The 16,126-nt window shown below is 45.3% G+C and overlaps 1 protein-coding gene across 1 annotated transcript in view; it reads left to right on the forward strand.

The window, feature by feature from the left end:
- Nucleotides 1-16,126, forward strand: part of LOC124788628 — a 495,884-nt gene that overhangs the window by 169,760 nt on the left and 309,998 nt on the right. Inside the window, exon 5 of the mRNA XM_047255898.1 lies at nucleotides 2,849-3,093. Coding sequence (XP_047111854.1) covers nucleotides 2,849-3,093 — 245 coding nt within the window. The remainder of the gene's footprint in view (nucleotides 1-2,848; nucleotides 3,094-16,126) is intronic.

Here is a 16,126-nt window from a genome sequence, read left to right on the forward strand (position 1 = left end):
CATCCCCCCGGTGGTGTTCCGTTCCTTTTTCCGCCAAATTTTATGGGAGTTTCGGGATGCTGTTGTTTTTTACACTGATGGCTCTAAATCTGCTGATCATGTTGGGTATGCCTTCACGTCCTTTGTTGGAACGGAAAATCATCTGCTGCCACATACATGTGGGGTGTTTACTGCGGAATTGATGTCAATTTCCCGGGCCTTACCTTTATTAAACAATCCCAACACAACCGCGTTTTGTTATGTACGGACTCGATAAGTGGCCTTCTTGCTATTGACCGGTGTTTTTCGCGCCATCCCTTGGTCTCTGCCATCCATGACCATCTCGCTTATCTTCACCGTGCTGCTTGTTCTATTGACTTCCTATGGGTCCCGGGCCATGTGGGTATCCCGGGTAATGAGCTCGCTGATCGTTTGGCTGGGGGAGCAGTTACTTACCCCCCGTTTTCTGTAACCCCTCCTGCAGCGGATTTACGGCTTCACATCAAATCCCACTTTGCACAGTCATGGGCCAATTCTTGGGAGGCTACTCCACTGTTTAATAAACTTCGTGCAATTAAGGTGACACCAGGCCCATGGCGTTCTTCCTTTCGCCTCTCCCGCAAGGACTCGACCATACTGTGTCGTCTCTGCATTGGCCATACCAGGCTGACCCATGGTTTTCTTTTGCGTGATGAGCCACCCCCGCTATGTGGTTGTGGAGCCTTCCAGTCAGTGGCCCACATTTTGGTTGAATGCCCCCTTCTTTTGGCTCTGCGTGCTAAGTACAGACTCCCCCACACTTTACCTTTGATGTTGGCTGACGATTCCCGGATGGTCTCTCTGGTTCTCGGTTTCCTCAGTTTTAAAGTTTTTAATCTCTCTCTGGTGTTGGGGCAGGGCGGTGAGTGTTTGGGTGTCTCCCACTGTAGGCAGTGTTCAGAGATTCCCGATTCACCTCCCTGACCGGAATCCTCTTTTCTTCCCCTTTTACTCTGTTTTTACCCCTTCTTTTTAAGGCTTGGTTAGTCTTTCTATTCCCATACGTACTTTCTGCATTATAGCAGTTGTACCTTTTAAGTCACAGGTGGTCTTGCCTATGCTGCTTCAGCATAGTGTTGGGTTCGTTCTCTTGCCGACTTCCCTCATTTGTTTTTACAAATGACAACGTGCTGCCCTTTTACGTTTTTCCGTTTTATTGTTCTGACTTTTCTGAGATGTCCCGTTAGCAGAATGGAGTCTATTTGAAACAAGGGACTGATGACCTTGCTGTTTGGTCCCTTTAACCTCAAACAACCAACCAACCAACCAACCAATAAGTTTAGTTTACGCTATTTTCAGTACGATGTTACTGCCTGCCGTTATAAACGGGTGAAAATCAGGCGCTTGTGTTGACTATTCGGGAACTGGTGATGTAAAATTACATTTTTGTGACAGTCTCACTTGTACTGTGACAATTTAGAGGCGAAAACTGTGGTGGTTTCATTAGGTCTGGTACTTTGCTGTGCAACTAAGGGAATCAGTTATTTGGGGTAACTGAGGGAGCACCATTATGTTGGTCTAAGTGATACGTTCTCCACGGTTTGTCTATGGCTTTTCGAATCGATATCGTGGAGGAGTACACGTGTGAGTAATTTGCTATTGTATTGATGGTTATGTCGCAAAGACTGTTCGCTGTTAAATCACGCGCTGATTTGTAGCCAATCTAAGCAGAAATTACCATTGCTACTTGCTTATGTGCTACTGTCCTTATGATTGGCGTTGTTTGTCTTTTGATTGTGGGCGTGCTCACGTTTAAAAGAAAAAAAATTACGGCTACTATTCATAAGGGTTGTCTAGTATGAAATTGCTTAAGCTTTTATCATATGCTGGTGTGTTTGCCTATCACATTGGCTTTCTATGCAGTAACTGAATGAAGGTGTATGGTGGCTCAAGATTGTAGGCTGACTAGTATTTGAACTGGTGTTGAGGTTAAGGGCGAGATCAGCATCTCGCAAACCCGCACGCTGCGCGTGGTTAAATGTTCCGCTATTGGGGAGCTGGCTCTCTGTTCTTGGATTTTGTAAGGATACGTGATGAGTGCATCGCTGTAGTTTTTCGCGTGCTAAATTGCGGGGTGTCGGTGCCGTCCTAGGGCTAGACTTGTATGTTATGTTGAAAGGGAATTAACTGTACCAAACTTAAGAGAGCTTTACCTCTGAGGGACTTGTATTGTACTGTTGCAGTGCAGTCCATCTGAAACGTGCTGCTTAAAACTTGGGACTGCAGCTCTCTGATGTTATATATTACTGTTTAATCTTAAATGTCTTGGCTGTAATATGGTTGTTGAGGATTATGTAATTAATTTTGATCGCTGGTTCCTTAAAGGAAGTATTTTGTTTTAAAATATGTGCTCGGTCAGAGCCTATTAAAATATGATTTTAACCTATCATTTAAATTTTCTAGTCTTGCTTTCTTAAAAGGCTTTCAGTTAAATGATTGCTATTTGCCTGTTCAAATGTTTGAGTGACTTAAACGAAAAGAATATTATTTTGTAATTTGTACTGATTGTTCCTTTTGGGTAATAACTGACTTCTGTGTTCCATAAATGAGTGTCTAGTCAATGGTGATGCACTGTTCTATCACTAGCCTACCCCTTCCACTCCACAGCCTATTGAGGTGCTTTGTGTCAAAATTGTGTTCAGAACACGCCTCTGACCTGACACCCCACCGAGGTTTTAAATTTGCGTGTACGCCGCCTGTCCGTTGCAGTTTGTCTTGAAAATGGCGGGGTGTTCTCCCGCCGAAATATCGGCGGTCCCTGAAAGTGTTACCTGGCTGAATTCTCGGAAATTGTTTGAAAATACATGTACATTGCTATCTCACACGGCAGCTGAGCGTAATCAGAGGCTCGCGACGATTGATGCAGGCATTCGATGTACGACGCTACTATGTACTGGCGGTGCCGGCTGCGCAGGTTTCGTGGTGACGCGGGCCAATATCCGCATCTGGATCCACGACCGCGACATGGGCCGCCTGCAGCAGATGCTGTGGGAGGGCCACGGCGACAAGCTGCGGGTCGAGACCAGCAACAACCCGCGCGTGCGCCGGCTGCTCGTCGGCGTGCCCTACATCATGGTGAGTACCATCCCCGTTCATAAGCTGCCCGCGACAGTGGGCAACGGTGGGTGTTCAGTTAAGTAAAGAGCGCCGAGGCGGCCACGTGTGACGCACACTGCACAAAGAAAGTCTCGCACCGTCCTTATGAACTGCTTAGATTGTATCTTCCTTTGACCGGTAACACTCTTCTGACCAACATACAAAATGACCATTAAAATTGCTACACCAAAAAGAAATGCACATGACAAACGGGTATTCATTGGACAAATATATTATGCTAGAACAGACGTGTGATTACATTTTCACGCAATTTGGGTTCACAGATCCTGAGAAATCAGTACCTAGAACAACCACCTCTGGCCGTAATAATGGCCTTGATACGCCTGGGCTTTGAGTCAAACAGAGCTTGGATAGCGTGCACAGTTACAGCTGCCCATGCAGATTCAACACGATACCACAGTTCATCAAGATTAGTGACTGGCGTATTGTGACGAGCCAATTGCACGGCCACCATTGACCAGACGTTTTCAATTGGTGAGAGATCTGAAAATGTGCTGTCCAGGGCAGAAGTCGAACAATTTCTGTATCCAGAAAGGCCCGTACAGGACCTGCAACATGCGGTCGTGCATTATCCTGCTGAAATGTAAGGTTTCAAAGGGATCGAATGAAGGGTAGAGCCGGGGGTGGTAACACATTTGAAATGTAGCGTCCACTGTTCAAAGTGCCGTCAATGCGAACAAGAGGTGATCGAGACGTGTAACCAATGGCTCCCCATACCTTCACGCCGTGTGATACGTCAGTATGGCGATGACGAATACACGCTTCCAATGTGCGTTCACCGCGATGTCGCCAAACACGGATGCGACCATCATGATGCTGTAAACAGAACCCGGATTCATCCAAAAAATTACGTTTTGCCATTCGTGCACCCAGGTTCGTCGTCGAGTACACCATTGCAGGCGCTCCTGTCTGTGATCCAGCGTCAAGGGTAACCGCAGCGATGGTCTCCGAGCTGATAGTCCATGCTGCTGCAAACGTCGCCGAACTGTTCGTGCATATGGTTGTTGTCTTGCAAACGTCCCCATCTGTTGACTCAGGGATCTACACGTGGCTGCACGACCCGTTACAGCCATGCGGATAAGATGCCTGTCATCTCGACTGCTAATAATACGAGGCCGTTGGATCCAGCACGGCGTTCCGTAGTACCCTCCTGAACCCACCGATTCCATATTCTGCTAACAGTTATTGGATCTCGACCAACGCGAGCAGCAATGTCGCGATACGATAAACCGCAATCGCGATAGTCTACAATCCGACCTTTACCAAAGTCGGAAACGTCATGGTACGCATTTCTCCTCCTTACACGAGGCATCACAACAACGTTTCACCAGGCAACGCCGGTCAACTGCTGTTTGTGTATGAGAAATCGGTTGGAAACTTTCCTCATGTCAGCACGTTGTAGGTGTCGCCACCGGCGCCAACCTTGTGTGAATGCTCCGAAAAGCTAATCATTTGCACATGACAGCATCATCTTCCTGTCGGTTAAATTTCGCGTCTGTAGCACGTCATCTTCGTGGTGTATCAATTTTAATGGCCAGTAGTGTAAATGTAAAACTGTATTCTCACTACTTTTCAGTACAGTGTGACGTCTCTGCAATCATAAGCGCGACAATGCGGCTTGTGTACACTGTTCAGCCAAATTGTCTCGAAGGGTTATTTCATAGTAGTTCAAAAGAAGTCTCGTGTTCTACAGGTCAAAGCATCGGGCGTCAGATACCTTAAACGAGTAGGTAGCTTAGATGATTATAAGACACATAGACATGTTGAAGCTGCACTAATCACCGAGAACATTGTAACCACCTAGCTACTAACGATATAAACCTGTCCAGGAGATAGCAGCTCATCCAGTGCATGTAGTATCACTGAGAGTGCTGTCCGTGTGCAGAATGGGGAAGGCGTGCGATACAGGTATATCTGAGTTTCACAGAGGGTGAATTGTGATGGCCCGGAGGCTCGGCACGAGCATTTTGGAAACTGCAGGACTTTTCGGCATTCGAGGATTGCAGCAGTGAGTGTCTTCAACAACACGTCCAGATATCATGGGGTTGGGCGGCCACCCCTCATTATAGGTTAGACGTCGTAGGCTCGGCAGACTGGTAAAACAGGACAGTCGGCGAACTGTGGTGGAACTCACACCTGACTTTAATACTGGACGGAGTACAAGTGTGTCTGAAAACACAGTGCACGGAAAACTCCTAACGATTTGCCTCCGCAGACGACGATCACGCATGTGCCAATGTTAACACCACGACATCGGCAACTAAGACTGAAATGTGGACTTGACCATCAGCACTGGATGTTGGGACAGTGACAGAGCGTTGCATGGTCTGATGAATCCTGATACCTTCTTCATAATGCCGGTGGGACGGTGTGAATCAGTCGTTGTCCAGGGAACATGTCCTTGACACCTGGATTTCGGGATGGAGACAAGCCGGCGGCGGCTCCATTACGCTATGAGGAAAATTCACGTGGGCATCGGTGGGTCCAGTGGAGCTCATGCACCATGACGGCCAAGGAGTATCGTACACTCGTTACAGATCATGTACGTCCCTTCGTAAGGATCAACAAGAAAAGTGAGAAAGTTCTCTGCGAAATCGATGAGAAAAGAAAACATATGGAATATCGTACGAAGAAAGGGCAGGATGGTAGGATATGGGTCAAGACAACAGGAAATAATGTAGACGGTAAAAATTTTATGGTAAAATAGAGACTGGGATAGAGCAATGAAATAATTGACGACATTGGCGGGCTGCGTAAAAACAATTATACAATTGATGGCCAAGAAAGAAATGTACTAAAGCCAAGAGGTGAATAACTAGACAAAAAGACAAGGAAGAGAAGAAATCTTTGCATAACACAAGAGATACTGAATGTTGTTGACAAAAGATTACAATATATTAAAACATAACCAATGAAACAGGTAAAAGGAATACAGACGTCTAACAATAAGTGACTGCAAATGAAAAATAGCTAAGTGAGAAAGAAAAGTTAAAGATATCTTAGGAAAGAAGTAAGGCAACTTGTGAAAGTCAACGTCATGAATGGCAAGCTAGTACTGAGCCAAGAAGGAAAGGCTGAAAGGTAGGAAAAATACAGAATAAAGAAAAGTGCTGCACCTGCAGTTCGGCGTGCAACTCCTCCTCTAGATTCCAGAAAAGATTATCTAGAAAAATCAGATCGGGTGCATTTTGTGAACATAAGTATGAAAACAAGGAGATGGCAGCTCTCACACATCGTGCAGCACATCGGAATGTAGAGAGGAAAAACGTGCATCAGGGAACACACCCGTGCATGCCATCATAGATCACTGAGTAGATTAATGGGACATCAAACTCCCACACCGCATGGACTTAGGATTATAATAAGTCAAGTTTTCATTCTTTTAGATGTCCGTTCCCTAGTTCTTGTTGTTTATAAGCAGGACATCAATTTGTCAGATCACAATAGCCTATCACATGACAGCGGGATCCATTAAACTACATGTATGTGCCTACTAACAGTGCAGTGCACAACCATAACTGGGCCTGTCAGGTTCACATAGATCGGCTTCTCGGTGCAGTACATAAACGATGAATACGTCGATTAGCATTTGGCACTGGATGCATCCGATAAACATGCTGTTGCCATTGCTGCTCGTGCATATGCTGCACTATACCATCAAAGGCAACATCCCGATTAGAATGTTTTTAGGGAAACAGTAAACTTTGTCCACAACTAATGGACTAGACTAATTTCACAGACAGAGGACGCGATTCTTGAAACTGTTCACCAATCGCCACGGCGAAGTAACCGTGACGTTGCAAGGCAGATCCAGATGTATCAAAGACTGGTTGTTGAAGAGTTGCACGATGAAGAACATATCATTACACGTTAACTCAGCGCTAGCGGACAGAGGACCGCATTTTGTGAATGGCTTTTGGACTAAGAGGAAGATAGTGGACATTTTATAAATAACGTGAAATGGGCTGACGAATCTAGAGTCACACGTGAGAGTACTTTCAATCTCCACAACCCACAAGTTAACAATGAACGTGGCTTTCAGGTACGTTTTGGCATAAAACTGTGGGCTGGAATTGTGGGAGGAGTGCTTTTGGGCCCTCACTTATTTCCGGAAAAATTGAATGCGCGCCTGTATCGTTACTTTGCCTGACGTTAGAGAACGTTCCACTTGGTGTTCGGCAACAATTATGGTTTCAGTATGACTGTGCACTGCCACACGTTGGAATGAATATGCGTAACTATTTAAATGAATAGTTTCCAGGAAAATGGATTGGTCATGGAGGTCCATTGTTTGGCCTCCAAGTTCCCTGGACGTTAATCCATTAGATTTTCAGAATGAGGTTTTCACTGTGCAGTGGAGTGTGCGCTGATAAGAAACTTCCTGGCAGATTACAACTGTGTGCCGAACCGAGACTCCAACTCGGGACCTATGCCTTTCGCGGGCAAGGGCTCTACCAACTGAGCTACCCAAGCACGACTATCGACCCTTCTCCACAGCTTCAATTCTGTCAGTAAAAAATTTGCACACAGTTTTAATCTGCCAGAAAGTTTCATACCAGCGCACACTCCGCTGCAGAGTGAAAATCACTTCCTGGAAACATCCCCCAACCGTGGCTAAGTCATGTCTCCACAATAACCTTTCTTTCAGAAGTCTTAGTTCTGCAAGGTTCGCATAAGAACTTCTGTGAAGTTTGGAAGGTGGGAGACGAGGTAATGGCAGAATTAAAGCTGTGAGGAGAGGTCGTGAGTCGTGCTTGGGTAGCACAGTTGGTAGATTACTTGCCGGCAAAAGACAAAGGTCCCGAGTTCGAGTCTCGGCCCGGCACACAGTTTTAATCTGACATGAAATTTCACTAGATTTTTATTTGTGGGGATACTTAAAGGGCACCCATAGGTACACTACTGGGCATTAAAATTGTGACACCAAGAAGAAATGCAGATGATAAATGGGTATTCATTGGACAAATACATGATACTAGAACTGACATGTGATTACATTTTCACGCAATTTGGGTGCATAGATCCTGAAAATCAGTACGCAGAACAACCACATCTGGCCGTAATAATGGCCTTGATACGCCTGGGCATTGAGTCAAACAGAGCTTGGATGGCGCGTACCGATACAGCTGCCCATGCAGCTTCAACACGTTACCAGAGTTCATCAAGAGTAGTGACTGGCGTACTGTGACGAGCCAATTGCTCGGCCATCATTGACCAGACGTTTTCAGTTGGTGAGAGATCTGGAGAATGTGCTGGCCAGGGCAGCAGTCGAACATTTTCTGTATCCAGAAAGCCCCGTACAGGACCTGCAACATGCGGTCGTGTATTATCCTGCTGAAATGTATGTTTTCGCAGGGATCGAATGAAGGGTAGAGCCACGGGTCGTAACACATCTGAAACGTAACGTCCACTGTTCAAGGTACCGTCAATCTGAACAAGAGGTGACCGAGACGTGTAACCAATGACACCACACACCATCACGCCGGGTGATACGCCAGTATGGCGATGACGAATACACGCTTCCAATGTGCGTTCACCGCGATGTCGCCAAACACGGATGCGACCATCATGATGCTGTAAACAGAACCCGGATTCATCCAAAAAATTACGTTTTGCCATTTGTGCACCCAGGTTCGTCGTTGGGTACACCATCGCAGGTGCTCCTGTCTGTTATGCAGTGTCAAGGGTAACCGCAGCCGTGGTCTCCGAGCTGATAGTCCATGCTGCTGCAAACGTCGTCGATCTGCTCGTACAGATGGTTGTTGTCTTGCAAACGTCCCCATCTGTTGACTGAGGGATCGAGACGTGGCTGCACGATCCGTTACAGCCATGCGGATAAGATGTCTGTCATCTCGACTGCTAGTGATGCGAGGTCGTTGGGATCCAGCACGGTGTTCCGTATCACCCTCCTGAAGCCACCGATTCCGTGTTCTGCTAACAGTCATTCGATCTCGACCAACGCGAGCAGCAATGTCGCGATACGATAAACCGCAATCGCGATAGGCTACAATCCGACATTTATCAAAGTTGGAAACGTCATGGTACGCATTTCTCCTCCTTACACGAGGCATCACAACAACGTTTCACCAGGCAACGCCGGTCAACTACTGTTTGTGTATGAGAAATCGTTTGGAAGCTTTCCTCATGTCAGCACGTTGTAGGTGTCGCCACCGGCGCCAACCTTGTGTGAATGCTCTGAAAAGCTAATCATTTGCATATGACAGCATCTTCTTCCTGTCGGTTAAATTTCGCTTCTGTAGCATGTCATCTTCGTGGTGTATCAATTTTAATGGGCAGTAGTGTATAAAGGAACTAAAGCATGCCGCTTACATAATAGTAGATGCCGGTGTTCCTCACAGGGTCCAGCACAGTATGATGCAGCGAGCGGCGAAATGCTTGCAAAGGCAGGTCGGTCGCTTTGAACAGTTTCTCTAAAGTGAACATTGCTCGTACGTGTACGCACCGGCTCTGTGAATATAAGCCTTAATGTCAAATGCACAGAATGGAATTACTCTTAGCAGCATAATGTATGAGTCTAGTGCAGCCTTCCTGTTGTGCTTTGGTACCTCAATGAATACAGATGATATTACTGTAACCACTATTATTTTCTATTGGCTTTATTTGTGTCTTGGACGAAACAGAGCGGTTGTTTACATCTGTAAGGAATTAATGTTGTGCCTTAATATTTAAATAAAGGTAGCGGTAACAAAAAGGAATACACAAGATACCGCATTGTGAAGGTGTAAATCGGATACAATTTGATGTTTCAACTGAAAAGAAAATGATCGGCGTGAACGCGACTCGAACATTGGCGAGTCTGGCACAGCGCAGAGTTCATGCTATTTGTTCTAGGTCACGCTGGACGCAGTTACAGCGTTGCAGAGCCTCGTTTTTGAAATCGCATGTCTGTTAAACCTACTGGTGCGAATGGGTTTTGCAAGGTACACTTTTGTCTTGACTGGGATGAGTAATCACACGCTGACCGCCAAGTGAGGCAGTTTTTCCTCAGCATGTACATAGGAGAGCTATATAAGGGCACCGAACCCACTACAAAATGAATCATGCATCTGCGGACCCAGTCGAAAAGTCAAGATTTACACTGATGGGCCAAAATATTATCACCACAGCCCACCGCGAAGCTGAATGCCAGCTGGTGGGATGGTGGGCATACGACGGGGTAAGAAAACTGTATAAGCCTTATGGCTTATGAGTCCAACCTTATTTGACAAAGGGCCACAGATGGTACGTGGGCCAAGCAGTCGCTAAAAACCTTGTTCACATTCTGCCAGACTGGAAGGTATGCTGTTTGTTGTGCATCAGTTATTGACAGCACATACAGTGTTAGCCTAAATGATTCATCACAGTACATACAGTGTTAGCCTAAATGATTCATGAGGTTTCAATGAACTGTTTATTTACAAGTATGAGACATACAAAGATGGGTGACACCTGAAAATATAAATACACTCACAGCGTTTCTGGTACATTCTACAAATGTTCAATGTGTGTGCATTTGGCCACCCAGCACACATTCTGGCGGTAATGCAGTTCCGTCCATACATTCACTAGCATGTTCCATCAACGTCCGTCGGAGCAGCAGTGCTACTTTCCTGCTGTTCTTGCAGCGTTATTGAATTGGGGGTATATTAGCTTTCTCCGTAACATAGCCTCACACGATAAGATTTCATGGCGTGATATCTATCGACCTGGGAAGTCATGCAACAGTGGGATGTCACCCAGACCAGGGCGCCCTCTCCACTGATGTGGCAGTTGCCGGTTGAGAAATGGGCAAACAAGTGTTGTCTATTGTGAGGTGCACTGCTGCAATCTATCCAGGTAGACAGAAATTATCACCGTCTGATCGATGAAGAAAAAGAGACTATACACATTTGTCCTGGATATGGCGCAGTTCAGTACCACGCTCATTATGACGATTTGTATTTCCTGACAGGTGGAAAGTCGCCTCGTTGTTGAATATCGATCACCCTATAAAGTCATAATCTTCCATAGCTTGGTGCATTGAGGCACGAAACTCCAGTCGGCGTGGGTAATCATCTGGAGCTGAATTGTAACAGTTTCAAACAGTAGTGATTGAAATGCAAACGCTACCGCAGACCACTCCACACTATCTTCTGCAGAATGGCCAGTCCACGATGTACGAATGGTAGATTTTTGTGGGCTACGTACAAACCTCTCATTCTACCAGTGTAGTAATCGTAACTAAATCAAGTATATTAATTTTATCTGCGTAAATTGAACCGTTATTTTATAATTAGTAGTTTAATATTGTGAAGAACAAAATGAAATAAAAAAAGAAAATGTTGCTACCAGCCAGAATCTAACCTAGGTCCAGAAATTACCAGTCTCATCTTCACACCGCTCACCCACTGTGTCAGTGCAACAGCGATGCTCTAATAAAAGTTCTCATACTATATGGTTGCACAATAAACCGCACACAATTTCAAACAAAAATAATGACCTGGTGCTGTGAGCAACGTACACTATATGATCAAAAGTATCCAGACACCCCGAAAACATTTTCATATTAGGTGCATTGTACTGCCATCTGCTGCCAGGTACTCCATATCAGCGACCTCAGTAGTCATTAGACATTGTGAGAGAGCAGAATGGGATTATTGAAAGTCACATTGCGTTACGCTAAAAAAAAAAATTGTGTGTCAGCTTAGTGTTGATCAGAATAAGTAATGAGAGAAATGTCTGAGTATGTTCAGTGTTCCTCAGCTGGTTGAAAATCAAATAACGTAGTTTTCCAGCACCGTCATTTATAATTTTTTCTAAGGGGATGTTTCATAATCAGGTGACATCAATAATTAAGTGAAATGAAAAAGCAAAAGAGTGTGAGGTTATTGGACTGATAATCGAATGGAATTGCGTTTATTTCAGTACCTTTTACACACACAAAAAATCACAAATCTCAGGACCAGATTGACTGGGGGTGGACACGACTCAGTTCTTAAAGGGAATGAGGGGGGATTGAATCATCTCACCATTCTTCAGTCATTTGTCCTGTGGTGATGACGGTCGGGACAGCGCGTGTCCTCGGGGCCGTGCGGTGACGAGTCGGCTGCTCCCCTCTGTGGCCAGTGGCCGTATAGTTTGCGCCCGGAACCGTATGCGCTTTGACAGGCCGCCGTCTGTTGCCATAGTTGAGGCAGCTTTATAGCTGTGTCGGAAGGCGGGTGGTAGCGATGGATGAATGACCCCATGTCCTCTTGCTTCTGCGCTGTCCTACCAATCCTCTCTTCTCCTCACTCTCCTAAGCTCAATCGCCTGAATTTTCCCTTCTCTTGGTGTTGCCATTGGTGGACTAAATTTGCAATGCCACCTAATCACTGATCGTCGTTTCATACCATACCCAGTGCATGGTGGGATCTTTCTATATTGCGTGGGCTTGTGTGTGAGACTCGAGAATTTTCATCTTCCTCACGTTTTCATTGTCAAGGCTTTCCCAACGTCGGTGGCACATTGTTCTGATATTCTTATGCATTTATAAGTTGCTGTCGAAACAGCCACACAACACCTCCGTATAATGGCTGTCTCTGCTTGTGACCTGGACAATCTCATGTTTGTGCTTCTTCTAAGAATCTATGGGTGTTCGTGATTTATAAGTAACCTCCTTACCATCCAGCAAACATGTTTTTAAGCAGGCTGACTTCTACCGCAGTTCTCGTGTTTCACGAGTCCTTCCTATGCGAATTCTTGGCACTTTGCGCGTAGGCTCCATCCCAGTGTCTGCAGGTGGTCCCTCAGCTAGGTGCTCGTGCAGCATTGTCTGCCAGGCACTTCGTAAGTTGTCCATTCGTAAGCGAGGCGAGGGCATTCGCCAACCTACTCCTTGGGCATTTGCAAAATGCGTCTGTGGCACTCGCTCTATGACGTCTCATTTTCCCCTCGTCGTAGGCCGCTGGCGCTATGGGTTGACGAAAGTGGGTCCCGGCCGGGTCGGAGATTTTCTCCGCCCGGGGACTGGGTGTTGTGTTGTCCTCATCATCATTTCATCCTCATCATCGGCCGCAAGTCGCCCAATGTGGCGCCGACTGAAAGAAGACTTGTACTTGGCAGCCGAACCAGAGTGGGACATCCCGGCCAACAATGCCATACGATCATTTCATTTTTCATTTTAGTGGGTCCGAGTGGAGGTACCACGGTGTTGTGTGTTTGGTGACTCCATATTTTTGTCCAATCCCTGCATGAATCACAAGTATTTGATAACTCTTAATCGCTAATATAAAATTGGGAATATTCACTATACAAAGTTGACTTTCTTAAAGTGAGATGAGCCGGCCAGTGTGGCCGAGTGGTTCTAGGCGCTTCAGTCTGGAACCGCCCGACCGCTACGGTCGCAGGTTCGAATCCTGCCTCGGGCATGGATGTGTGTGATGTCCTTAGGTTAGTTAGGTTTAAGTAGTTCTAAGTTCTAGGGGACTGATGACCTCAGATGTTATGTCGCATTGTCCTCAGAGCCATTTGAACCATTTGAACCAAAGTGAGATGTGAAAAAATAACGTAACTACCAGTGCTATAGAAGCATGCTAGATATCAACTGCCTGCAGACACAGTCCTCAAGTGGGAAGATGGTTGCTTGACGATCACAAATTTACACTAAACAGCTAGAATAAAACATTTAGTGTATGTAACTTAGGTAGTCGGGTTGAGGGGAACACACAGCATGGAAGGTCAAGGCCTCTACTAAGTCACTCCTTAAGACAACAAGTAGTGCATGAATTAATAACAATTTATTCAAACAAGCTTTTGTAAAACAAATTAGACGCAAACAACACGTGGCCGTTCTTAAGACAATATGAAAACGTAGAATGACAACAACTTACTGGAGATTTCAATACTTAAAAAAACAAATTACATTTTGAAGGTGATTTTACAAGGTGGCACATATGTTCCCCCCCCCCTTTTTTTAAAGTCAATAATCAATAATATGAAAATGATTTACAAAGCACACCAATTCATTACGAACCCAAATAACACAAGGAGCATAACAAGTTAATTAATGCAATTGATTCCCAAGCAATTAGAAACCCCTTTTTTTACAGTAACTACCAAACTGGCAGTGACGCCAGGCTGCCCTGGGGAAAAGGTGACTTAACTTAAAAGGCCGGAAGCAGCAGACCAGCCGTCCAAAACAATGCCTAAACGCCGGGGCCCAACCAGGAGTCATTTCCCATTAGTCGACACGTCACAGCTTCTGTGCACCGAAGCAGAACGTGGCGCCGCTCCAACATACCCCAACTCCCAGAAAAACTGGAACATAAACAAACCGCAGAAAACACGGCAAACACCAAGCAAACGTCAATTAATATAAGTTAAGAACCAATAAATAATAACATAATTTTAAAAAAGCCAATAAGTGCATTCAATAAAACGACTAAACTTTGCAGCAATATCAATGATGTAAAATACTCAAACTAAGACTTGTACACAAATGCAATGTTAAAAAATAATATCAGACTTTTACACTCTCATAGTTAGGTAACGAATATTTGCACATATCATTAGGGCCGACAATGGGGACAAAGATGAAATGGAAATAATTTCTAGATAATATTATGTTATTCAAATGCACAACTTCAGCACAAACTAGGTTTTGTGCACTTTAATTTCCTTGCATAGGTCTGCAAGCTACGTATGCAGAAAATTACAACTGGACTATGGCCTTATATCTTCAATAGCTTACAATTACTACATCTTTTGAGGACGCTGATTTCTTTAAAGGGATGAGTGACTGCTGCTCTCCTTGCAATCGCCGGCCTTGTAACCGAGCGGTTCTAGGCGCTTCAGTCTGGAACCGCGCGTCCGCTACGGTCGCAGGTTTGAATCCTGCCTCGGGCATGGATGTGCGTGATGTCCTTAGATTAGTTAGGTTTAAGTAGTTCTAAGTTCTAGGGGACTGGTGACCTCAGATGATAAGTCCCATAGTACTCAGAGCCATTTAAACCATTTTTTCTCCTTGCGGTCACACACTTTGCCGGGTACTTTTACTTCAACAACACATAAATTAGGGCAACCAACCAACCAAGAAGTGACAGTCACTACAACGTAAATGGTTCCACGAAACGAACGCACCAAAACACACCTCCGATGGAGAGCGTTGTTCGAGATGGTCTCGAGGAAATGGTCTGTCCGAGAAAACAGGCACCAAAGCAATGCGACGAACAGCCCCTGGAGTTGACATCAGGTAGGTGCGCCACAAACATGCGACCGTCCTGCAAGGTAGACCGGCCGTGCCGCTGCTGGCCGAGCCCGCGTGTTTTGCTCCTTCGTCCCCTCAAGCACGTCCTAGCGCCTCGTAGCGAGCCTCACGACCAACTCCCCAACCGCAAATACCCGCCGCCAGATCACGACAGGGGCAAAGATCGTAGTACAGCCGGGCAATCGATAGTCGTGCCAAAGCGCTGGTGTGGCAGAAAAGGCGCAACACGACTCAGTGTACACTTGTAACAAGCTCCAAACAGTCTGGCACATGCTTCTAGTTTATCTGTACTAGCAGTTATGTATTGTATTACTAGTTACTAGCTTTCAGTTTGAGAAAGCTTCCTCGCAAAATCAATTTTATATCGTGAATGCGCTACACTCAATGACCTTTTAAGAGGTTATTACGTCGAGAAAATCTCACACAGCACAATATTTGCGATTTGGGAATTTCTTTTCTGTTAATGCCACAGTCTGCCTTTATCCAGTTGAAACTGACCTCGACCACAAGATAATTTCTTATCTGCTGTATCATTTATTTAGGAGAATAAGCGCTGACCTGGCATCTGATAGTATCATGATTGGGTCTTTGACTTGTTATGAATATATCGGGAACAGTGTAAGAATGCCGTCAATTCTGTTCTTAGTATAGCGACGTTTAGAAGCATAAATTTTCCACTATTTTAAAAGTAGTCTCCTGATAATTTTCTCCGCATCCTTCTTCACTTAGTGAGGTGTCGGTATGTTTGTAAAGATAGTTTGCTAG

The sequence above is a fragment of the Schistocerca piceifrons genome, chromosome 3 (assembly GCF_021461385.2).
Source record: "Schistocerca piceifrons isolate TAMUIC-IGC-003096 chromosome 3, iqSchPice1.1, whole genome shotgun sequence".
Classification (NCBI taxonomy): Eukaryota; Metazoa; Arthropoda; class Insecta; order Orthoptera; family Acrididae; genus Schistocerca; species Schistocerca piceifrons.